The sequence below is a fragment of the Gigantopelta aegis genome, chromosome 9, assembly GCF_016097555.1.
Source record: "Gigantopelta aegis isolate Gae_Host chromosome 9, Gae_host_genome, whole genome shotgun sequence".
NCBI lineage: Eukaryota > Metazoa > Mollusca > Gastropoda > Neomphalida > Peltospiridae > Gigantopelta > Gigantopelta aegis.
The window spans coordinates 34294366-34321303 of record NC_054707.1 but is presented as its reverse complement, the minus strand read 5'-3'; the positions used below and the strand labels follow the sequence as shown (position 1 = coordinate 34321303).

The following is a 26938-nucleotide window of genomic DNA, read 5'->3' as shown; positions in this document are numbered from 1 at the left end:
ATATACAAGTCATTAAACGAGAAATAGCCCAGTGGGCCCACTGAATGGGATCGATCCTAGACCGACCGTGCATAAGGCGAATTCTTTATCACAGGACTTCGTCTCTCAGAAATGGTCGTGCATTCAAAAAAGGGAACACTTCATGTTTTACGACCCTCTGGTCCCTTCCCTTGGATTTCCACCTTTATATTACTAAGACTACTACCAAGTTTGTCTTCCGTTAATGGGAAAAGGGGATACATAAACATTACGGGCCAAATTTACAACGCCTGTTTTAAACTTACACACGTGTAACAACATGCACACTAAACAGGCTTCGTAAATTCGGCCTTTCTACTTTGTTTCAGTATCAGCTGAAGTGCGCCACCAATGGAGGGAATTCTACACAGAACGGACACGACCTTCACTTTTGTTAGCATGAAAACATGAATCGTTTGCTAGCACGTTGTTTGCTATCCAGTTATAGGTCCAACTGTGGCAGGCTGTTGTCTGCAACATTCTCTGCCTCCGCTGGCACGAAAGATCACATTAACAACTTGGTGAAAGGCAAGAAGATTGTCATTTTTATGAAGGGGACACCGGAGAATCCGCGATGCGGGTTCAGCAAGGCAGTGGTACAAATATTGAACTTTCACGGTGTGCAAGAGTTTGACGCTTACAACGTGTTAGAGGATGAAGATCTAAGACAAGGTAATAAAATATAGGGTTAGTTATAGTTTATTTGCAGGGGCGATCTTTTGTCTGGACCTGGGGGTCGAATATTACCCTCCAACCCCCTCCCCAGGCTCTGCCCCTGACTTGAGATTAACCTTGACTTGAGTTGCATCACTATGCAGCGTAATGCAAGGGGCAGGGCGGGATGTAGCCCAGTGGTAAAGTCCTTGCCAGATGCACAGCAGCGTTGAAAATTAAAATGAAAGTCATGGTCGCAGCAGGGCGAGTTGAAGAAAAACCTTACTGGCCCTTTCTCAAATTCAACTAAAGTCCGAATGACATTGTTAACTGCTACGATAAATTACTCTCCTACCTACTGCAGAGCTCGAACTTGAGATACAAATTGCCGTCGGTAAAGATTGACAGTGGCATTGCCACAAAATGTATACACCATCATGTGACCATGTGTACATTATCTGCCAGTATTTAACATTCACACATTGAAATATGTCTACGTACAGCAAAAGGAAAGACTTTTGAACAATCCAGCATGCATTCTAATACACTGGTGGCGCGTACATAAATCTGCACACCTAAGCATATGTGTTATATTTTAAAGTTAAAATCTTTCTTTAAGCATATTTGTTTCACCGCCACAGTACAATGGAACAATAAATGTGTTACCAGTGTTCGAGATTAAATTTTTTGGGCAGTATCCCATTTGGATACTAACATTTTAAAATCTGGTATCCCACCTAAGAATTTAGTATTATATGGTATCCCAGTGGGATACTGGGTTCTTGAAGTCTGGTATCCAAAATTAAATTCTGGTATCATCGGGATACCGTTAATCTCGAACACTGGTTACTACTGAAAGATTTTGGGTTTTTTTGTTTGTTAAACTTAATTAATGAGCGCATTTTTAGTGGCACCCCACTGTTTTACTGGCCTTCGTGATGGCACATAAGTCTGCACAGCAAACAATAAAACAACCACTTTTGTCCAGCAGAAACAACAGATAATGGATCCGACTTTTTGTAAGTTCTAGACAAGAAACACTTCCTATTATAGTCTGTTTTGGGAAATTTTTATTATGCATTTAATGAGATGAATATAAATGGTGTTCCATGCTTTTTAGTTTGGATAACACAAAATTATAATATTAAAAAGTCAATGTCAAAATTTATTATCATTATTCAACAAATGTTGTTTGTTATTAACTGTGCAAATGAGCACAAATAGTGTTCATTAGAAATATAGCACAATCAGTGATAATTAACTTGTAACAGACTATAGCTAAAAATAGGCCATGCTGTAAGGCCTCAGATTACAGTTATCTTCCCATTTGGTTATCCAAAATCTGGAAATTTGTCTGCGCAAGTAGTCTGCTGTTTGACTGATTATTTCATGGCAGACAGCTATTAAGTGGCAACTATTTGACTGAAGTGACAGGGGAGAACATGTAGTTTGTAAACATGTGTAACTTGTTGACATTGAAGACTTGTTTGTGGTAATTCTGGCCAATGCAAAAGTAGTGCTTTTTGTGTAAAATGGCTGTACTCAGGCCAGGTTTAGAGGGTGTATTTGTTTAAACCAATATGCTGGGAGAAAGAGCTGGACAACAGGGGTTGTCCTTTTCAGGGTATGTGTGCCCCAGGCAGGCAAAGGTACATACAAAAATCCACGGACCTGCTGATATTAATAAAAATGTTACAGCCACTAAGGCTATATAGAAACATATAGCGAAATTAATTGTGGTCTGTGGCCGTAAGCTTATAGTCAGGGAAGCCATATTGATTATGTCAGGGCTCGAACTTACCAACAGCAATTGCCGTCGTTGAGATATAAATTGCCATAGGTAGAGACCATCACCAACGGCACTTTTGTGCCATAGGTAAAGCTCCTTAACAATAGTAAAATGTGTACACCTAGTGTACATTAATTGCCAATCTTTAACATTTGCATATTTGAAATGTCTACATACAACAAAATAACCTTTCAATCATTTTTATTTGCTTCAAATGTTACTTTAGAAACAAAATGCCACAGGCAGGCTCAAAATTGCCGTTGGTGGGCCGTTTCACCCATGACAATTCTTTTAAAAATTGCTGTGGGAGACAAATTCTTAAATTCGAGCCCTGTTATGTTGTGTCACTCGGAGGGAAATTCAAAGTATGCATTAACAGATAAAATAAAACATTTATTTCATTTATGGATTCATAAATTACAATAACGTATGTATTGAAGCTTCTATGTAAACTTGTATAAGTTGATATACAAGGTTAATCATTACAGCAGTGACAGACACGTGTCGACAGGTGATAAAAAAAACCATGTTGATCGAGGCTGGCTAAAGTATACTTTTAGTGCATTAATTCAGAGGGTTTTTTCAAGCACATTGTTTTATACCAATTTTATACATATATTCACAATCAAATATTTGTTTTATGAATTAAATTAATGTTGTTTGTTTGTTTACAAACATACCCCAACACTTGTTTCAAGAGTAATGTAACATAATTAACCTGTGACATGAGTGTACTATCGTTAGGCCTGAATGAACCGAGTTCTGGAACATTCAGAAGTCTTGCCTGGCTGTTTAGCCCATGGCATTTGTTTTAAAAATTGCTGTGGGAGACATATTCTTAAGTTCGAGCCCTGCTACAGATTCCACGTATTATTAGATGATAACCATGTCACCTGTATTGACTTCACTAAGGCAAAAAAGCATAAACTTTTGCCTTTTTTATGAAATACCGGTACTCTTCAAGAGGGTTTAAAGGATGTGACGTAATCTACCATCATAACATGGTTATGGTATAAAGGCAATCGTGATGTCAAGTTTTTCAGAGGCTTCCACCATTCTTGAAGAGTATTCTACATTAAAAAAAAGGTAAAATGTCAGTCGGCAAAAAACGGCATGCTTTTTGTCCTAGGAGATCTTAACAAAGTCGAGACAGATTGCATGGTTATCATCCACTACATGTATGTGGAAGCTGAGTGCTCGCTTGGGGTGCTTGCATCGCAGAATCAAACCACCTCAGTGGATCCATTTAACTGATTGAGGTTTTTTCTCATTCCAACCAGTGCACCACAACTGGTCAAAGGCTGTGGTGTGTGCTATCCTGTCTGTGGGATGGTACATATAAAAGATCCTTTGCTACTAATGGAAAAATGTAGCGGGCTTCAACTTTCCTCTGATGACTACATGTCAAATTACCAAATGTTTGACATCCAATAGCCAATGATTAATTATTCAATGTGCTCTAGTGGTGTCGTCAAACAAAACAAACTTTATATTAAAGTGAACTACCAATAATTTAGTTGGTAAAGTGCATATATAACAGATCCCATGTCTTTAATGGAAAAATTGTAACAGGTATCCTTGGAATAATCAAATATTTGACATCCCTTATCTGGTGATTAATAATCTAATGTGCTCTGTGGTTGTGTGGGGGCGAGACGTAGCCCAGTGCTCGATGAGCGGTCAGTCTGGGATCGATCCCCGTCGGTGGGCCCATTGGGTTATTTCTCGTTCCAGCCAGTGGTGACAGTGGGTTTCCTCTCTCAATATCTGTGTGGTCCTTAACCATATTATGTCTGACGCCATATAAATGTGTTGAGTGCGTTATTAAATAAAACATTTCTTTCTGTGATTGTGTGAAACAAAACACACACCTCACTTATTTTAGGTTGTGGTATAAGCAGTTAGTTATAGTCCTCAAACAGTAGTTGTAGGATAAAAGTATTCTTAGCTATTCATGCAGAATGTGGTTCAATAAAGGCAAGAGTCGCATGGTAGTTGACTTACTAAAGGCAGAGTTGTATGGTTTATGTGACTGGAAATATACATGGTGTATGATAGTCTTTGTATGATTGTTTTCATCTAAGTCATTTAGTAGGTCAAATGCTACAAAAGTACTACAAACTTCAAACACCAGAACAACCATAAATACTGGGAAACTCTTTGGAAAGCATTTTTTTAGTAATCAGGGTTTAAGCTGTCATTCGCCAAATGTAAATCACTGTTTACTTTGGCAGATTTATTTTATTATTAATTTGCTGAAAAAAACTAACTGAAACAATTGTGTGCCATTGTTTTTTACTGGCTCGCACTATTTCGATATCTCACAGAATAAATGTACACTGTGTCACAGTGTTCTGATTATGTAACTACATTGCCAAGAAGTAATTACTTGACCTTTATAACATGCTCAAAGACAGGTCAAATATGTTATAGAGATAGAGAGACTTATTTTGTTATTATTGTTAGGTTAATTGAAGCTTCAGCTTGGTTAAAGACTTTCTGTCCAAATCCACCAAACTGCTAATAAGTTTTGGGGTCCAGGGGTCTAATTCACTAAACTCTTGCAACTTTGCGATCTCGCAGTACAGTACTAAAATACTTTCAAAGAGGATGCTTTGTTGTCTAATAGAGCCTAAGAGACCTTTGTGAATGAGTTCCCAGCTTAATTTAAACTCCGAGTAATTTTATTGATGGATTATAGTACACACTGTGTTTGACAAATGTTAGAGAAAGTCACCAGCCCTATGTATTATAATTTATAGTAATACAGTTGATAATTTCCACTAGCCCAGAACAAAAATTCACTGGCCGGAACTGACGGCTGGTGGACTTGTCGGACCCTGTATACAACATGATAATTAATGGGTAATTGTATTTTGGGTCCATGATGTTTCTAAATATACAACTGTAGACAATTGTTTCTGAGAAATCCGGTGGCTCAGTAGCAGAACATTTGCCTGACGTGTGATGGGTCACTGGATAGATTGTCCTTGGTCGCCTTTTTTTTCATCCCAGCTAGTGCAGGGAACATTTTGTTCATTATCACACTGCAATTTGTTATGCAAGTTTCAGAGCGTGCTACACACAATTCTAAAACATTAATAAAAATTGGAAAATAAAACGTTCACTGCAGTGCCCCACAACTGGTGCATCAAAGGCTGTGGAATGTACTGCCTACAGGAAATTACATATAAACGATCCTTTGCTGCTTTATTAGTAAAAGTAACCCATGTAGTAGCGGTGGGTTTCCTCTCACTTTCTCTTGACCATGTGTCGAAGTAGCATTGTTAAGACATAAAATAGACATAATTTAAAATGTACTGAGGTGTCATTAAACAAATATTCTTTTCCTTTCAATATTTGTTTGTTTTACGTTGGTCTAAATAATAAATTATCTACTCTGTCAGGAAAGTCTTATTAATGGATGTATGCAATCTAATTAAAATTAGCTCCACTATTACATGTGGATCTAACACCAGCCAGTTGGGAGCTCATGTCCACCAATCAAAACCGTACTTGCAGAATCCTGCCAGTGATTTAAAAATAATTTGAAAACATTCCAAATTATCCTGAGGGTATACAACATGTTTCGTGTGAATTACGAATGCCGTAAAACATGTTTTATTTTATAAAATAAATAATTTGTAATGTAAAACTGAAGACTGATTTAGTTTAGTTGATTTATTTTTATAAATAAATAAATAATTTTTAATGTAAAATTGAAGACTGATAACCCACCCCGTACGTATTGGTATGGTTCGCTGTACTGCGGCCACTAAAATAGACTCGCCCGATATTTTTAGAATTTGTATGCTCCCAAATAACGTTATAAAAGGCGAAGTGTGATTGGTCAATATTTAAATTATTATTTACAGACGAAATGTTACCTGGACATTGGGGACTACGCAGTGTTGTTAGCAATCCGATTAAAATTAGTTCTGGTCTAAATAAGGCATTCGTAATTCACACGAAACATATCGTATACCCTCAGGATAATTCGGAATGTTTTCAAATTATTTTTAAATCACTGGCAGGATTCTGCAAGTAAGGTTTTGATTGGTGGACATGAGCTCCAACTGGCTAGTGTTAGATCCACATGTAATAGTGGAGCTAATTTTAATTAGATTGTACCGATTGTGTAATCGAAAGGTGATCGGTTGATGTCAACCGATTATAATCGATGATCGATGACCAGCCTTGGTGGCTCAGTGGTTAAGCCATCGAACTACAGGCTGGTAGGTACAGGGTTCGCAGCCCAGTACCGACTCCAACCCAGAGCTAGTTCTTACGGGCTCAGTGGGTAGATGTAAGGCCACTACACCCTCTTCTCTCTCACTAGCCATTAACCAACTAACAACTAACCCACTGTCCTGGACAGACAGCCCACTACTATGCAGTGTTGTTAGTTTTAAATCAAAGGCAGGATTCTGCAAGTAAGGTTTTGATTGGTGGACATGAGCTCCAACTGGCTGGTGTTAGATCCACATGTAATAGTGGAGCTAATTTTAATTAGATTGGGATGTATGCAAAAATAAATACATATTAAAAATGATGTTATTGTTATCATATTTAATTCTACCTTCTGTATTTTTCAGGAATTAAAGAGTATAGTAAATGGCCAACCATACCACAGGTTTACATGAATGGGGAGTTCATTGGAGGATGTGATATTTTGTTGGACATGCATAAAAATGGAGAACTCGTGGAGGAATTGAAGACCGTTGGCATCAGATCGGCATTACTTGATCACCCCAACAAGCAAGCATAATGATGTGTTTGGACAAACGTGACTTTTTATCATGGTAGTAAAACTGCAGATCTTGTGTTTCTTTTTACACTAATTAAAAGTTTTAATACAATTGTGGATTAGACATTTTCAATTTTAAATACTGAAAATCACTAATTAAAAGTTTTAATACAATTGTGGATTAAACATTTTCAATTTTAAATACTGAAAATCAGGAAATGTTAGCGAGCATAAAAGTTTTGCGAGTTTTGCAGCGTCATGAATACAAGACACTAATATTTGATGATGCTAAATTTAAAGAGACATACAATAGACTGTTCCGTGTGATTGTTTTCTTGGTGATTAACTGAATACACATCAGTGGTTACATGCTATTGATTAATCCAAAGGGATAGCAAACAACAATAGTTATTAGTTAGCATGCACATTACTGCAATTTTCTACTAAATTTAAGTTGTCAGTAAGCTGTATAACTTCAAAATTATTCAAAAACATTATTTCAGCACACTCTACAACTTAAGATTATTCTTTCCTTATTTTAGTTTCTGATATGACAACCTCACAAAAGTTTTATGTTGCTAATACAAATGTATGTCACTTATTTTGATCTTGCTAAAGTTTAAGATCAGTAATATTTTATTATTGACATTACTTTTGGATGTGTATTTTTGGTCCCTTCATTAAGCATATATTATTTGCATGTGATGAACATGTTTAAAAGGTATTGTATTTTGTTGTTTTTATTGCACGGATTACGATACTCATTGGAAACCTAGTGTTTTCATGTTAAAATCCGAATGTTTGTTGTATTGATTTTATACATGCACATGTAGAACTTGTGTATTTGATGTTGCCCATGTATATTTGAATTGTGTGTGTATGTGCAATGGATCTTTGTATTTAAACAACTGTGTGAACACAACTTACCTAAACATACTGGTATTGCATTAATTTACTATATACTAGTACATTTGAGAATTAAAAGAAACAAATTTTTCAGTTTGGTTTGCTTATTTTATGATAGATGCTTATTTGCTTATTTTATGACAGAAAGAAAATTAACACATGTATATGTCAAATTATGCATAAATAATATATGTACACAACATTGTTTGGAGTTTTTTAATGGAATTTTAGATGGCTTAATCGTTTAGCTTAAACAAATGTTGCATTTTTATTGGTTGTAAAATATATCGGCAATAAATTTTGGTTTCTGTTGAGAGGCTTTTCCAGGTGAGAATACCTGGTCCAGTGTAACTACCGGTATGTTGAGTGAATGTTCTTCTCTCTTTAGATCAGTTGCTATTTTTATCACATACTTCTTAACTTGTCAAGAATGGCTGAAATAGTTTTCATAAGATAAAGTTCTTGTATACTCGTGAATGTTCTCGAGATGGGTTTACCTGTTGTTCAGATCTCTGTATTCACTATTCGTCATTTGAGCATTTTAGGAATATTAGAGGCTTGATGTAGCCAAGTGGTAAAGTGCTCACTTGAAGTGCAGTTCATGAGCACATCTACAATAGTATATTTAAAAAAATCTACTTTGATAAGCACAAATGAAATGCTATATGTACCATATTAACAAAATCTTACCTGTTGTGCTGTTCATCAAATGCATCCTCAAACTGAAAGTGAAAATACAATCCTTGAATTGAACAGCTTTTAATCATAATGATTTGAATACGGCTTTCATTCATTCACTGTATTGTTGCACATAGCTAAAGGTCTATATATGTTTTTAAGGGACAAAAATTGGCAATAAATACTTTCAATATAGCAGTATTCATCTTTTTTTTTTCTTCTTTTTTTCTTCATCTTCTGTTTTTGTTAAGAGTGTGTGTTTGTTGTTATAGAAGGAAGGAAGGAAGGAAATGTTTTATTTAACGATGCACTCAACACATTTTATTTAACGATGCACGCAACACATTTTATTTACGGTTATATGGCGTTGGACCACACAGATACTGAGGGAGGAAGCCTGCTGTCGCCACTTCATAGGCTACTCTTTTCAGTTAGCTGCAAGGGATCTGTTATATGCACCATCCCAAAGACAGGATTGCACATACCATGGCCTTTGATGTACCAGTCGTGGTGCACTGGCTGGGTGGTTGTTACAGAGCATAGCACATACTGTGAGCCTTTACATATACTGGTAATGTCTTCAGGACTTGGTGTTCCAAGGCTATTCCGTCAGTAAATCTTTTGCAAGAATAATTGCAAATAATTTTTGACACTGCTTCCCCATCCCCCAGTATTGCTGTTCCAACCATATCAATGGTTGTGGGTATGTGCTATCCTGTATGAAAAAATTGCATATATATAAAAGACACTTTGGTACTTATTAATAAATACTAGCCAGAATGGTCCTGACCCTGACTGCACAGTGGTTAAAGCACCAGGTTTAAACGCCAATAGGTGGTGGGTTTGTATCCCAATACTGACTCCCATCCAGGCTGAGTTGTAGCTGCTAAATGGGAAGGTGTAGGGTCACAGGTTTGGTTTCTTCTACCTAAATCTGTACCACAAATCATTAACCTACCATAAATCATTAACCTTTCTATCACAAATCATTGACCTATCTATCACAAATCATTAACCTACCATAAATCATTGACCTATCTATCACAAATCATTAACCTTTCTATCACAAATCATTAACCTACCACAAATCATTGACCTTTCTATCACAAATCATTAACCTTTCTATCACAAATCATTAACCTACCACAAATCATTGACCTTTCTATCACAAATCATTAACCTACCACAAATCATTGACCTTTCTATCACAAATCATTAACCTCTGTCCTACATAGATCCCAGACAGTCGAGGTTTCTCCACATGATGATGTGCTTGAACTTTAATTGGATTACACGACAGTAAAGTGAAATAAGTGAATGTTCCAACCACCAGTGCTTCACGAATGGTATATCAAAGGCCATGGTAACTGCTGTACTGTCCTGTCTCTGTGGACAGTACATTAAAAAGATCCAAGGGGTGGGACGTAGCCCAGTGGTAAAGTGCTCGCTTGATGCACCGTCGGTTTGGGATTGATCCCCGTTGGTGGGCCCATTGGGCTATTTCTCATTACAGCCAGTGCACCACAACTGGTAATCAGAGGTCGTGGTAGGTGCTATCCTGTCTGTGGGATGATACATATAAAAGATCCCTTGCTACAAATGGAAAAATTTAGCAGGTTTCCTCTCTGTCTGTCAAAATGACTATATGTTTGACATCCAATAGCAGATGATTAATAAATCAATGTGTTCTAGTGGTGTTATTAAACAAAACAAACTCTTGTTGGAAGTCCGTATCTGTTGGTGGTCCGGGTATGCATCTTTCCAACACATCAGGCTCATATTTGAGTTGACCCTCCCTTTATGTGGGAAGATGTAAGGCCACTAGCTTGGCTTCTTTCTCATTAACCACTCTACCACAAATCATTAAGCATGGTCCTGAAGAGATATTCCAAATAGAAGAGGTTTGTTCCCAAGATGATGTGCTTGCATCACAACTGGACTCCGCGAAAATAAATTGTAATAAACAATCTTAAATAAGATGGCTATTTGACATGTAGAGTTTCCCTGTCATTCTCTTGATGTTTCTAAGTCGCAATATGGCACTCTAATGAGATGTTAAACAAATATTCCTTTTTTCTGACATATTAATGCACTACTCACTCACCAGCACAGAATGCGTTAGGTTGCTACTTTGTTCACTCAGTGTTGCTGTGTCGTGAGCTATCGACGTCATTTCAGCACTTTGATCGAAGGCATCGCATATTTTCTAAAATGTAATTTAAAAAAAAAGAAAAAAAGCTATATCTTTGTACTAATATTTTGAATCTGTGATATACTTTTGCATTATTTAACTATTAAAATTATTGAAAAACTAATTTTAAATCACTCAGACCGCATGATGCACGCGATAAACATTTAATTGTTATGGGAACAGATCCCTTAATAAGTTCTTACTGCCTTTGGTGTCGATAGCCATTCACTCCGATTTCAATTTTTTTTGAAAGACTGGATCTTTGGATGATTAATGCTGAATGTAAACATTTAAAATATTTTATTTGAATCTAATAGACATCTATTAAGCATATAATTAGATTTTTCAAAAATGTTAACGTTGCTTTACAGTGGTCACAGATGAGGCCCGTAGGACCGATATCTGGAGGGAGCACAGTATCTAGTGACGGTAGAGGCGCAATCCAAATTTTGTTCTTGATGTAGTGTACCCCCCCCCCCCCCCCCCCCCCCGAAAAAAAAACCAAACAAATTTTCGTCCTCAAGTTTCAGGCCTGCAGATTAAGCAGGTTTTATTGTACATTCTGAAAAGAGAAAATACATCAATTGATTTGTATTATTGTCATATAAAAATTCAAAAGTACGCTCTACCTCCACAGTTTCCCTGCATTCGCTTTCGTTTCCTGGGACTATAGCCAACGTCAGAACGTAAAAGTCAGCAGGGTTGAAGTTCACTGGACATGGGTAGTTTAACCTTTAAAAAGAAACCAGGTCAATAACAGCAATTTATGATACAATCGTGTTATTAATAAACCGATAATGTACCATTTCACAGGCACGTCGGAGCCGATGAGGCTCTAGCCTCCTCAATACGTCTGATTCAAAAATATTATTGGTAGTAAATCTTAATACCCCCTTCACATACACGGATTTTTCTTACGAGTCCTTACGGATCGCCAACTCGTAGTCAATCGCAAGCATCCGTAAATAACTCGCTGGTATCCATAAATAACTCGCAACAACTCGCAGACACTCGAAAGGAGAGGCAATTTTTTTGACATGTCAAAAATCTTCTTACGATTGTCCACGGATTGATTTTTCCGTAAATAACTCGTAACAATCCGTAAGTATCGTAAACCGCTCGCAACAACACGTAACCATCCGTAAACTGCTCGCAAGAATCCGTAAATGACTCGTAACCATTTTTTTTACGATTTATTACGGTTAGTTTACGATTTATTTACGGATTATTACGAGTGCTTACGTGTTCTTTACGATTTCATTCGGGTCGTGTTACGATGGCTTTACGGATTGTTACGAGTTATTACGAGCACTTTACGTGGAGATGCAGGACCCTCTTTGGACAGTATGTCCAAAGAGGGTCCTGCAGGCCAGCCAGGTCCTGCACCAAACCCTTCTGCGAGCTGGACGCCTCCTCCGCCTCGGTTGAGGAATATCTGGTAGCTGCTGGGCCTCGTCCTCTTCCCTCTGGGCTAGTTGAAGGAGCAATTGTAGAAATTGTTGATATAACTGCAATCTGTTTCTCTCGTATGCCATGTTGTCTCTCTGGATGTCAGTTGTCGAATGATGATACATTGAGATTTGCAGGATTTATATATTTTTTGGCAAAAAATCGTAAGGACTCGTAAATACTCGTAACTAACTCGTAACTATTCGTAACAACACGTAAACAGGTCGTAACTAACACGTAAAAGCTTCGATGAATAGTAACATTCCGTAATATACTCGTAACAATCCGTAAAAAGCTCGTAAAATGCTCGTAGTTATCCGTGACAACTCGCAACAAATCGTGGAATTTTGCCGTAATGACTCGTAATAATCCGTAATAAACCGTAAATAGCTCGTAATAACTCTAACAACTCTTAACTCGGTTGTAAAAGTGGCCAAATCGTAAGGATCCGTGAATTTGTGCGATCCGTAAGGACTCGTAAGAAAAATCCGTGTATGTGAAGGGGGCATAAGGCAGAGATGAATTTTACCTGTAGAATGCAGGAAATTGCTTTTAAGGACTATTTGTTTTCAAACTTTTACGGGAAAGCATACCCACCCCCCCGAAACTTTTCTGGGTGTGCTCGATTACAGTCAGCCCCCCCCCCCCCCCACCCCCACCCCAGTCAACTTGCTTCCGCCGTGCCTGTTTTAAGATGAAAGATGGGTATAGATCTATAACTTGCCGTATCGGTATATTGCTGTGCATTGTTTTTAATCAGCCACCTTGATGGCGTAATGGTTAACGACGCACGCACTCGACACATTTTAATTACGGTTATCTGGCGTCGGACATGACATTGTGGTTAACAACCACACGGCTAATGAGAGAGGAAACCTGCTGCAGCCATGCAACGGATGACCCTTTCCGACTACCGGTAAGAAATATTTTATGTGCAACATCTCAGTCTTTGTTACACGACTCGAGCATTGACTGGAATGAGAAATGGGCCTTCGGACGGGGATTAACCCTAAACAGACCGCGCAGCAAGCAAACGCTTTACTACGTAACTACGTCCCCCGACATGCACATACTAGTCTTTGATGTACGAGTTCTGGGGCATTGGTTGGGATGGGTCCACCGCGGATGTTTGATCCTATGACAGCTAAATTATTGCTCCTAATGGTGAAGTCATCAGCCTTAAAGCCGCACACCCTAGTTCCATCCAGCGAAAATAAATTATAATTTGGTTAATCTACAAACCTGTAACACACTTGGATCACGTTTTTATCAAATAGAGTGAAAAAGCAGGTTTTATATCGATAAATACCATGGGAATCCCCATGTCCCAATTGCTTGAAATAATTTTGAAAGTTTGTATTCTGATGTCACCGATAGATGTCGCTCGAAGCACAACAATGCCTACGTCGCGACAAATTTCACAGACTTGGGGTGCGTTCTTTTCACCTCTCCTGGACGTTCCAACTGTTCTGTCCTGGTTGTATCCCCTCTCCAGATATCGTAGGACGTAGCAAAATTATTGGTTTTAAGGGTTTGTAACGTTTTGTATTGAGATACTTACTTGTCTGAACTTTATTGTTATTGAAAATGTTCACGAACTGTGAAGAAAAATCTCACAAATGAACAACAACAAATCGGATGTTGATTGCGCGAACCGTGCACGAGAAAACAAACCTAACCAAAATGATAACGGTCACGTGGTATACCAACGTCTGTGACATGGAAATATCCCGTCTAAAAATAGATTAGACCTTGTCTGCTCAACGGTTTTTTCTCAAACGTGCGTCCGTTTTTCAGAAATACGAAAAATGCATTTTGTGGTATTACAAACACCAGGATTACCAGGATTACCAAAAAACACTTCAGGTGAATGGAAATGTATATTCTAAATAATAAACGGTTAAGTAAAGTGCAATTTTATTTGTGAAAAAAATGGGTTTAATAGAGAAAAACAACGCCGTAATGGTTAACAACTAGCCGTAACTAGGGTGTGTCCCTTCAAGACTCCTAGTACAGGTACTGAATCACACGGAGTTATTTTTAATCTCACAATTAACCCCTATATTGCGCAAATAATGTACCCAGGACTACGTGATTGAACCTTAATTGAACAGAAGCACATGATAAAGTTAAAATGAAGAATCCAATGAATTGCCTCGAAAGTGCAGGTTTACCTCAAACTTTACAGGATCTATCGGTTTACGTACTACCCAAAGCCGTATAAGATGGGGGGGGGGGGGGGGGGGGTCCCAATATTTCTGTATCAAAAATATTATTGGTAGTAAATCTCAAGGCAGAGATGAATTTTACTTGCATATTGCAGGAAATTGCATTTCAGGACATCTAGGTTTCAAACTTTTACAGGGGAGCATACCCCCGAGTCCCCCTTGAAACTGCTTTGCGCCCTCGATCTCGGTCAACCCACCCAATGTCTACTTGCTTCCGCCGTGCCTGTAAGATATTATTAGATAACCAGTAAATGTAATAAATTATGCACGTTAGACGTTAAGACACGGCGATCCATCAAGACTGGTCAGTTGAATTCACGGTGACTAGCAGCAGGTAAAAGATCGACGTGTTTCGCTTGCCGATGACTACCTACGAGATGCATACGTTACTCGACAAGTGCTCCCAAATACTGGTATGTGAATTTGACACAGGTGAATAATATTGAAGGAAAGATCAGTAAAATCATTACCCCCAGATCCATGATAATGTCATGGTTAGGTACCTAACAATATGGGTTGAATTTAGTAAGCTTGTTTTTCTCAAAAAGCTGGGGCGGAATTTACAAAGCCTGTTTTAGACTTACACGCGTGTGTCTACATTCATTAATTATGCTCAAACACCTGCGTTTTAAGAAAAACAGGCTTCGTAAATTCGGCCCATGGGTTTAAACATTGTAAATGCATGTAAGTTAGACGCGTATATTAAATATTTCGGCCCTATGTATTTTTTAATAGAAATGAATGCTTTATTATAAATTGTATATTACCAGATCAGTTACTTTTTCGGTACGTGTCAGTTGGTTGAATATTTTAAATATGTTGATGCATCTGAAACACTGACATAGATTTAATTATTTAAAGAAATGTAAATTCGTATAACATTAAATAGTTACAGGTACATGTGTAGGAAATTATGCAGGTGGCAAGAGGTCTAATGTGATTCGTGTCATTTTCCTGGGAAATATACCCACAACTGCACATGGGCACGAGTTACCTTATAGATTTTGATCCAACAAAACCTGGCATATCAAATCACTTGTCAAACAAAAAAGTCAACTTACCCATTGAAAAAGGCGAATGCATTTTTAGCAGTTCCCATGAATGCCGTCCGACCTTCTGCTAAAAGTAACACACTGAAAAATCAAATGCAAAAATACAGTTCTAATATAATGATTCAAATATAGCTTCACTCATCTTTTTATTTTACAATTGTACATGTCATGTTCTTTTCTACTCTGATCTTCTTAGTTCTGACATCTCCGTGTTATGATCACGGACGTTCGATTCCTGGTTGGAGTTTATGGATGTTTAGTTAGTACCTACCGGTCGATGGAACGAGTTAAGCGAGTACCTTGTATTGTTGTATATATATTGAGTATACGACACTACAAGGTACGCGAATGACTCACTCCAGCGAGGGGCGGAACGTAGGCCAGTGGTAAAGCGTTCGCTTGATGCGCGGTCTGTCTGGGATCGATCCCCGTCGGTGGGCCCATTGGGCTATTTCTCGCTCCAGCCAGTGCACCACGACTGGTATATCAAAGGCCGTGATATGTGCTATCCTGTCTGTGGGATGGTGCATATAAAAGATCCCTTGTTGCTAATCGAAAAGAGTAGCCCATGAAGTGGCGACAGCGGGTTTCCTCTCTCAATATCTGTGTGGTCCTTAACCATATGTCTGACGCCGATATAACCGTAAATGAAATGTGTTGAGTGCGTCGTTAAATAAAACATTCCCTTCTTCCTTCTATCGAGTGGTACTAACTAAACATCAATAAACCCCAACCAAGACCCGAACACCCATGGTTGTAACTTTCAGCATCAAACAATGTCTACTTCCCTCTGTCTTTGGAACTAATATAGTCTAGGTTTTGGTATAATATAACGATTGTTAACTTGTTAAAAACAAACAAACAACAAAACGACTTAATAACATTGCCAGAAGTGACATGAGAAGAATGTTCGAACCGATCACACTAAGAATATATATAGCAAAATAATTATTGTTGTATTGGATCTACCTGTTAACATATGAAAAGACACTGCGTACAACTTTCAATTGGGATCGTCATCGGATTTAAACCTGCTTCGGGTTTCTTTCTTGGCCTGCAGACTTCAGGGCTGCGTTCAGCCAGACCGAGCAAAAAAAAACGTCCGCTAGACTGGTTTATGCGCTTCATGTTAAACCAAATGACCACGTCGGAAACCAATGTAGTCAATGGGTAGCATCAGATAAAATATGGCGACACTCCCTCCCAATACACAATACCTGGACATTATCTACATATACCCCACCACCCAGTACAAAATCCTGCTGTAATGTTCGATACCATTTTGGACATTTTACATTGTTTTTAGTTATATGTTTTGTAATATTATTCTTTTAAAATAAATTTTACTTACAAGTCCATATATTCTATGACAGGTAATGGATCGTGTATAAAAATGGTATATCTGTGAGTTGATAGATGTGTGTAAAAGATTCTCGGAGGCGGATCCATAGTGGGGGACCAGGAGAACCCGTCCTCTCTGAAAGTATTCAAGTGTCCTCCCCCCCCCCCCCTTAATGTTTTTTCCCCATTGGGATGTCCTTTTGAAGAGTTGGTCCATATGACCTTTTTCCGTTAGTCGCCCCACCTCCGGAAAACATTTTCCTGGATCCGCCCCTGGTTCTGGTAGAAGTAGACCTACTGATCAAATAGGGCGAACACCTCGGAGGACGGCTGGTGAATCGTACACAGAATCGTCCTCCCCTTCTGGGTCGTCTCCTTCAACGTCTGCACGATGTTCTGAGCCATGAACGAGTCTAAACCAGACGTCGGCTCGTCACAGAACATCAGAGGCGGGTTGGTCAGCATCTGAACAAAGTACAAAAAAACGAGAAAGCATTAAGGATAGTTTAAATAAGAATAACCTCACACTCCGGTTATGAAATCAAATCGTAGAACTTTCAGCAATCTAGGTGAGATCCTAGTCCATTCTCTTTGAATGTTAAATAGATATTTTTATATTCCTTTTTGTTTTCAAATGTGTTTTTCTGATTTAAAAAAATCAGATTCCTAAGTTTATATATATAAAAAAAAATTGGTTAACACGCCATGATCATAATGCCACCTATAAATCACGTTTTATGTTGTTTTTCATTGAAATGTTTTTTTTCTGTCGTCTATCGACCAAATTATAATTATGTAGACAATCTGTTGATAAAAGCAAGTGTGAAATGTGCAATAATGCAGTGTAAAATGTGCTATTTACCTCACAGGCGAACGACAACCTCTTCATTTCACCTCCAGATATACCTTTCCTTCCACTTGGACTTCCAACCTTTGTATTTTCACATTTTTGAAGTCCCATCTGAAATTAGAAATATTTATTTAGTGTCAGCGTTTGACCTATATTGTACTTGCAGTAGCGGATTTGGGACTTCCGAAAATGGGATAACCCTGATATCCGCCTGTTCATTGGAAGGCTATACCATCCTGATCATTTAAATCATCTAGGTCTTTGGCATAGATATTTTAACTTGACTGGAGAGGGGGTTTGAGCTTGCGATCCTACAAACAATAGCATACCTCCTTGATAACTTCATCAACTCGTGCTAGTCTTGCCTGCTTATTTAGACATTTGTCCATTCGAAGTAATGCCTGGAATAAAGAAGTTTGGTAATATTAAAATGAATTCTGTTAAATATTTACATATTTCTCACAAACAATGCAACAATAGATTTATGTACATGTACCTACAACATTATCCTCCTTACATAACCACCGGCCTCGGTGGCGTCGTGGCAGGCCATCTGTCTACAGGCTGGTAGGTACTGGGTTCGGATCCCAGTCGAGGCATGGGATTTTTAATCCAGATACCGACTCCAAACCCTGAGTGAGTGCTCCGCAAGGCTCAATGGGTAGGTGTAAACCACTTGCACCAACCAGTGATCCATAACTGGTTCAACAAAGGCCATGGTTTGTGTTATCCTGCCTGTGGGAAGCGCAAATAAAAGATCCCTTGCTGCTAATCGGAAGAGTAGCCCATGTAGTGGCGACAGCGGGTTTCCTCTCAAAATCTGTGTGGTCCTTAGCCATATGTCTGACGCCATATAACCGTAAATAAAATGTGTTGAGTGCGTCGTTAAATAAAACATTTCTTTCTTTCCTTACATAATCGATCTTTATTTTCTTTTTCTTTCTTCTTCGTCTTCTTTTCTCTTCCTTCCTTCTTTTCTTTTTGTTTTTACTTTTGTTTTTTTGTTTTTGTTTTTTTTTGTTTTTTTTAAAAGGTGGAATCACGTCATTAGCATTACAATATACTGAATTATAATATACTGCAACTATCGACATGCTTAATCTTGTAATTTTAATTTAAAAAATTACGTCATGTCACTGAGAAAATAATTAAGGAAGATGTATCAGTTAAGAATGTCCATCGTTAAACTTTGGATCTTAAATAAATAGCAGCTATAAACAATATTCTTTTTGATGATGACAATGAATGACTTAACACGACTGCATAGTTTAGGGAACACACTAGTACAGGGTTATTTTCAAAACGGATTTTGAAGAAGTGGGTCATGTATGAAGCAGAACATACTCTGAAAACCAGTGTTTCCTTCACTGTCAGGTTGGCAATGAACAGTTCGTCCTGCTGTACGTACGCCGAGATGTTTTTGATGCCTCTGCCCACGGTTATCCCGTTCACCTGAATGTCGCCGCGGATGGTGTACTGGGAGGTGTTTCGTCCAGTCAGCACATTCATAAGGGTCGATTTGCCTGCCCCGCTACAACACGGAAAGGGAATATTTGTTCAGTTTTTAAAATTATTGTATAAATCAAACATTGCAATCATTACACGCCAGACACCTAAATACCACTGATTAAACTATAATTGCGACATAGGATCTAGCAAATAATAATTTTTATTTTATTATTATTATTAATTTTTTTTTTATAATAATAATTTTTAAAAACCCGCTAAAGTTACGTAAGTGATCTTATTAACGATTAATAGAAAAAGGTATTTCTACAGAAAGGATAGCACATACAAAGAGTATATATGTTGTTGAATAATGACGCTGGCGAACAGAGGAAGTCAATACTATGTCCCATTACATCTCTGACAACTCAACTCCCTCATCCCCCCTAGCTCTCTCTCTCTCTCTCTCTCTCTCTCTCTCTCTCTCTCTCTCTCTCTCTCTCTCTCTGAGACAAGTCCCTCACTGTCTTTCTTGTCTCTGTGTGTGTCTCTCTCTCTACATCTGTCTGTATCTCTTCCCCCCCCCCCCCTAAAACCCCCCAACAATACAACAACATTAATGTACATTTTAATGAGTCACAGTCGGTATCCTGGGTAAAATACACACACACACACACACACACACACACACCAAACACACACACACACACAAACACATACACATACGTACACACACACACACATACATACACATACACACACATACACACACACACACACACAACTGCTCCGCCCTGCCTGTAATACAATGTAGGCTACCACGAAACGTAATTTGTTTTTTTAAGCATATACGTCTGAGAAGTCACGGTTATAGTAACTTTACCCAAATGTGTTATACGTTTGGAGATTTCATAACCAAACTTAGTGTCCATTTTCAAAGGGTGAAACTAGGGTTTGCGACTTTAAAAGGGTCGGCGGTTTCGACAGGTTGCACTATCTTAGTGAGATTCTTACCTGGCTCCTAGGACAGATAGGTTACACTATCTTAGTGAGGTTTCTCACCTGGCTCCTATGATAGAGAGGTTGCACTATCTTAGTGAGATTCTTACCTGGCTCCTAGGACAGAGAGGTTACACTATCTTAGTGAGATTCTTACCTGGCTCCTAGGACAGAGAGGTTACACTATCTTAGTGAGGTTTCTCACCTGGCTCCTATGATAGAGAGGGTGCACTATTTTAATGAGATTTCTTACCTGGCTCCTAGGACAGAGAGGTTGCACTATCTTAGTGAGATTTCTTACCTGGCTCCTATTATAGAGAGGTTGTGCTATCTTAGTGAGATTCTTACCTGGCTCCTAGGACAGAGAGGTTGCACTATCTTAGTGAGATTTCTTACCTGGCTCCTATTATAGAGAGGCTGTGCTGTCTTAGTGAGATTTCTCACCTGGCTCCTATGATAGAGAGGGTGTACTATTTTAATGAGATTTCTCACCTGACTCCTATGATAGAGAGGTTACACTATCTTAGTGAGATTCTTACCTGACTCCTATTATAGAGAGGTTGTGCTATCTTAGTGAGATTTCTCACCTGGCTCCTATGATAGAGAGGGTGCACTATTTTAATGAGATTTCTCACCTGACTCCTATGATAGAGGTTACACTATCTTAGTGAGATTCTTACCTGACTCCTATTATAGAGAGGTTGCACTATCTTAGTGAGATTCTTACCTGGCTCCTATCATAGAGAGGTTGCACTATCTTAATGAGATTCTTACCTGGCTCCTATTATAGAGAGGTTGCACTATCTTAATGAGATTCTTACCTGGCTCCTATTATAGAAAGGTTGCACTATATTAATGAGATTCTTACCTGACTCCTATGATAGAGAGGTTGCACTATCTTAGTGAGATTTCTTACCTGGCTCCTATTATAGAGAGGTTGCACTATCTTAGTGAGATTCTTACCTGACTCATATTATAGAGAGGTTGCACTATCTTAGTGAGATTCTTACCTGGCTCCTATGGTAGAGAGGTTGCTCTATCTTTTTCCTTTTTTTCGGAGTGTTGATAACACACATTTTATTTTTTGCCAAAAAATATACATTTTGTAGGCATACATACATATTTATATATAAAATAATATAATGTGCACACTGCGGGGAATGGTATGTAGCATCGGGTTACAATAGATAAAATTCTATAGTAAATGGGTAATACATGCATAGCAATAATATACAATATAATAACATATGTCATGTATCAATGTTGTCTGTTCTATGCGTGGTAGCAGTGTTCAAATACTTACACAATTTAATTAGCGGTTTTGAATTGTCGCTGGACAGTAGATGCGTTACTTTAAATGTTGATGGTTTATTATAATAAAAAGGTTTAATATATTTATCTCTTATGTTACTGTAGAAAGGACACACTAGAACAAAGTGATATTCGTCTTCTACTACATTCATATTGCATAGATGACAAATTCTATTATTCCTCTTAGTGAGATTTCTTACCTGGCTCCTATGATAGAGAGGTTGTGCTATCTTAGTGAGATTTCTTACCTGGCTCCTATGATAGAGAGGTTGTGCTATCTTAGTGAGATTTCTTACCTGGCTCCTATGATAGAGGTTGTGCTATCTTAGTGAGATTTCTCACCTGGCTCCTATGATAGCAAGCAGCGTCCCCGGCTTCACAAGACCATTCACTAAAAACAAATGTATAAACACCGATATATATAATTTTAAAGTGCCATTGTCATAGCTCTTGACATCTGTTTGTTTTGGGGGTTTTAGTTATGAAGGCATATATATACATTTTTAAATAAATGCTTTTAACAGAAATTCCAACAAATTTATGTGAATTCGTATATAAAAATTAAATCAACATTCTAAAACTGTTCTCATTGTCTGATAGACATAGCCTACTTATAGCCCATCCCATCCTGCAAAAATGTGAGGTCGGGGGGGGGGGGGGGGGGTAAATAATTTCAGTTTGGTTTGACGTAAGAAGAAAAGTAAAAGCGTTTTTGAAATAACAAAAAACAAAAAACAAAATAATAATAATAATAATAATAATAATAATACCCATTTTCAGACAGTGATCACTTCCTCTTTTGGAGTTTTATAACCAAAAAAGTATTATTTAGAAGAGTTCAAACTCGTTACTCTTAGATCTCAATAACTAAATCGTGAATTTTAGCGTTGACCGGGGGCGGGAGAACGTGGAGGGGGACTCGGAAAAAGGCCATATAGTCAATTTTGCTTCGTATATAAGTATGACTATCATATATTTCATTGTAATTTGACTTTGATAACTTTTTCTAAAGGGCACTATTCTAGGGACGGATCAGTCTAAGTAGGGCAGATATAGCCTACAAAAACAAAAACAAAAAAATACAAAGGGGCACTTGTAAGCATGTGTAAATTAAAACTTTAAAAGGCACTACTCTAGGGACGGCTTGGTCTGTATAGGGCAGTTATACATAAAAACGATACAAAGGACCACTTGAAAATTATAAATTTAAAGGGCACTATTCTAGGGACGGCTCTGTCAAGGTAGAGCAGTTATACATAAAAATGACAGAGCCTATTGTCCATTAGTAATTTCAAAGGGGCATTTCTAAATTAAATTATAGCTGTAAAGGGCACTATTCTAGAGACAGCTGTCTAGGTTGGGCAGATATACATAAAAATGACAGAGCCTATTGTCCATTAGTAATTTCAAAGCAAAACCTATTAGGCTATCATTATGCAACTTTGATCACGCAACTTTAAGGCGCTCATTACTCGTGTTAGACACTGTGGTAAACGCCATTGAGACTCCGTAACACAGACACTCATCTGCAAGCTTGCGCATAGGGGCCTACGCCAGGGCCGTACCCTGACCAAAATCCATGGGGGGGGGGGGGGGGGGGGGCACTAAATTTTATAAATAATTTCTAACATACTATAAAGATTAAACATTTCTATGCTATTACTGGAGATATATGAAAAAAAAAAAAGGACAAGATTCTCAGGGGGGCAGCTGCCCCCCCTGCCCCCCCGGAGGGTACGGCCCTGTACGCGCATAACTTAACTTCATGCAGCTAAAAATGCTTACGTGCAAAACAATTTGTATACAAACAAAAAGGGCATTTGAACATTTTGAGGGCACTTGAAACATTTGGGGGGACGCGTCCCCCTGCCCCCCCCCCCCCCCCGGATCCGCCTCCTATAAAAAAAGAATGCTATAGTCCGTCCCATCCTAAAAATGTTATAATTTCAGTTTTGTTTGACGTAAGAAGAAAAGTAAAAGTTTTTTGGAAATAAATAATAATCAAATAAAATAGTGTTGTGTCCAGTTTAGAAAACATTCGGCTCAGAAATAAATAACTTGCAGTAAATTCCATAGCATGAAAAAAGGGCGTTTCCCATGGGACGGACTATAATATTGGCTACAAAGGACATTTTTAACTCTAAAAACTTCGCTATATAAGTGGGTGTTTTATCTATAGCACTCATTTACCCCACCCCCACATCTGTCTCTCTGTCATGCCTCTATCATGTTTTATTTGGTAAATTAAAATGACGTTTTGTGACAAGGGAGAGCACTCTGCAGACGGCTAACGCCGCTTAGGATGCTGTTATGTAATTTGATTGTTAAAATGACCGAGTCTTACCATTTCGAAGAAGCTGTTTACTCTCTATACCACCACTCTTTTTCCGGCGACACCATTTGTTTTTGTTTATTTCCACAAATACGTTTACATTCTTCCACGACAGACTGATCGGCTCTATAATGTCACCCATGCTCACAGATCGTCTTAAGTCGTGTTCATTCGACTTCGGGTAGAGCTCTTCACTTCCTCCATCAACACTCACGTCTGAAGTGTGGCTGATGGCTACGTATGTCGTCTGCTTCGGTTGATTTTGGCTGCTACCGAGAAGAAGTTCCCGTTCCTCGTCCATTCTTTTAGTGTGAGTGTTTGTGGTTTTTTAACGTGAAAGCTGCAGAATAAATTGAAAAATGAAAGTGTTGGCCTAATGAGAGACCTCAAATTATTAATCGATCGCGACCCTTTAATGGGAAGAATAGCGAGTCATAGGTGCAAAACAGAACTGAAAGGTTTATTCTAGATGATTAAAATATGAACCATATTGTAAAGATTGCCACTTAAAAACTCTTTTCCGATAATGTCGCATGTATTCGTTAGAAATGCTTTAGTAACAAATAAAAAGAAAGTTAAAAAGTTAAAGAATGTTTTGTTTAACGACACCACTTGGGCACATTGATTTATTAATTATTGGATGCCAAACATTTGGTAATTTTGAAGTATAGTCTAAGAGAGGAAACCCACTGCATGTTTCCACTTAGCAAGGGATCTTTTATATGCACCATCCCACAGAAAAGATAGCACACACCACGGCCTTTGATGTAGGGCTGGAACGAGAAATAGCCCAAATGGGTCCACCGACGGGGATCGATCCCAGACCGACCGCGTATCAGGCTAACGTTTTACCACTGGGCTACATCCCACTCCCAAATGAAATGAACAGGGCCCCGTTCCACGAAGCAATCTTATCACTAAGATCACCTTAAGTGCATAACTACTAAGATCGCTTCATGGTACGGGGCCATGTCTATGTACAGCATGTGCTAAAAACTTTAAATTTATGAAGTTCTAACTTCTGCTACCGTACAAATTATGAAACAAAAACTATACATTTTGAGGGTAATAATAGAAAGTAAACAGTTATTAGGGGCGGATCCAGGATTTTGTAAAGGGGGTCACAAAATTCCAAAATGGGCAATTTGAGTTTGTCGACGGCAAATGAGTCGAGGTGCAAGACCTGTAGGGGAGAATGCTCTTCAACTCTCCCCGAAATCAGCTCGTCCTTAACCAACTCGACCCAACGGTTGGTCAACTCGCTCCAAACGGTTTAGTCAACTTTACTGTCTGTCAATAATTTTATTTATTAACATTACAGTGAAACTCAGCTATTACGAATCTTTTAATTTTTTTTTATCTCTTACTAAAACTTGTCTTATAATGGGTTGGTCCTAATATCGGATAAACAATAGGGGCCTAATATATTAATAATAATTACTATGTACAGTTTGATGGGGTACGTATCTTATAATTATTCTGCCAGTTGTCTTGGCTATTGGCATTTACAAACTTAAGGTTACTACTGTGACATTGATAACTTTGAACTCCCAGGAGTATGTTTCAGTTCCGTCAAATGTAGTATATTAATTTAAGTTTACTTTGAACATAATAAAGTGGGGCGAGTTGGTTTTGGAGAGAATTGACCTGCTCCCGTAGGGGATACGGAGGCAAGCTCAGAAATGCATTTTCAATTAGTAATGTCCCAAACAAAAATGCATGCTTGCGGCTAGGTTGTTGCAAGGTAGTTACAAGGTTGTTACAAGGTAGTACAAGCAATGCAAGCTATTTGCAAGCTAACATTTAGCTCGCGTAAGGTAGTCAGTATTTCTGCAAGCTTGCCGCATGCATGTTTTCATTTGTGAAAGCATGTACAAGCTTGCTGCATGCATATCTTCAACTGTGCAAGCTTCCCGCAAACATGTTTTCATTTTTGCTAGCTTGCTGCAAGCATATCTTCAAATGTGCAAGCTTCCCGCAAGCATGTTTTCATTTTGCAAGCTTGCGCAAGCTTACTGCATGCATATCTTCAACTGTGCAAGCTTCCCGCAAGCATGTTTTAATTTTTGCAAACTTGCTGCATGTATATCTTCAACTGTGAAAGCATGTCTACACTTGTAGAGAAAACGCTAAGTCCAAATAATTTTCATGGTTATTTTTTTTGTTAATTCATAACTTCTCATATGATTTATCAAATTCAGTGGGAACAGTGGCTAATTAACAACCAAACATACATGTTACAGATTTAGATAGTATTTACAATAATAATTAAAACAAAATTAATATTAATACATGCGAATGATAATACAATATGGTTAAAACAGAATCATCTTGTAATAATTGGATTTTCAATTGGCCCCAAAAATAATAACATATGCATGGCCATGAGAGGATGACATATGGGCCATGTTTGGTTGAAATTAGCCTGGTAGAATTTGAGAAGATGTTGAAAATGTCTGAGCCAATCAGAGGCCAGGGTGGCCATCTTGGATTTTGAATCAGCCACAAAAATAACAATACTTAGTAAGTCATGAGAGAATCATTTGGACTAAGTTTGATTGAAACCTGCCTGGTGGACCTTGAAAAGAAGCAAAAAAATGTCTCTGTCAATCAGAGGCCAGGGCAGCTATCTTGATTTTAAATCTGCCTGAAAAATAACAAACTTGGTCAGGGCCATGAGAGGATCATTAGGAATACATATGGTTTAAATTTGCATGGTGGAACTTGAGTAAAAGTTAAAAATGTCTCAGTTATTCAGAGGCCAGGGTGGCCATCTTGGAATTTTTATTGGCCTGAAAAATAACAACACTTGGTCAGGTCTATAAGAGGTATATTTGGACCAAGTTTGGTTGAATCCTGCTTGGTGGAACAGGAGAAAAAAGAAAACAAGAAGAAACAAACAAATGACTTTACACCACAGTGTGGATCTCCAGATAGTGGAGGAATA

At 38.1% G+C, this 26938-nt stretch overlaps 2 protein-coding genes across 2 annotated transcripts in view; one reads left to right on the top strand and one right to left on the bottom strand.

The window, feature by feature from the left end:
• The window catches only part of LOC121381537 (protein white-like), a 45661-nt gene extending 21085 nt beyond the window's left edge, over positions 1–24576 (bottom strand). The window contains exons 1-10 of the mRNA XM_041510865.1: positions 24004–24576; positions 22002–22050; positions 19248–19434; positions 18233–18304; positions 17916–18014; positions 17352–17518; positions 15722–15793; positions 11613–11715; positions 10897–10998; positions 8805–8836 (exon numbers count right to left, since the gene is read on the bottom strand). Coding sequence (XP_041366799.1) covers positions 8805–8836; positions 10897–10998; positions 11613–11715; positions 15722–15793; positions 17352–17518; positions 17916–18014; positions 18233–18304; positions 19248–19434; positions 22002–22050; positions 24004–24292 — 1172 coding nt within the window. The 5' untranslated portion in view covers positions 24293–24576. The remainder of the gene's footprint in view (positions 1–8804; positions 8837–10896; positions 10999–11612; positions 11716–15721; positions 15794–17351; positions 17519–17915; positions 18015–18232; positions 18305–19247; positions 19435–22001; positions 22051–24003) is intronic.
• Positions 382–8987, top strand: LOC121380622 (glutaredoxin-related protein 5, mitochondrial-like). Its single transcript, XM_041509523.1, has 2 exons — positions 382–690; positions 7057–8987. The coding sequence occupies exons 1-2, from the start codon at positions 426–428 to the stop codon at positions 7227–7229; spliced, it is 438 nt and encodes a 145-aa protein (XP_041365457.1). The 5' UTR covers positions 382–425; the 3' UTR covers positions 7230–8987.
• Positions 24577–26938: the final 2362 nt, after the last annotated feature.

Excerpts from the sequence above, each read along its gene's own strand:
- LOC121380622 (XM_041509523.1), top strand. The coding sequence starts at position 426 with ATGAATCGTTTGCTAGCACGTTGTTTGCTATCCAGTTATAGGTCCAAC. Across the intron at positions 691-7,056 it reads GGATGAAGATCTAAGACAAG|GAATTAAAGAGTATAGTAAA; the intron begins GTAATAAAATAT and ends TGTATTTTTCAG.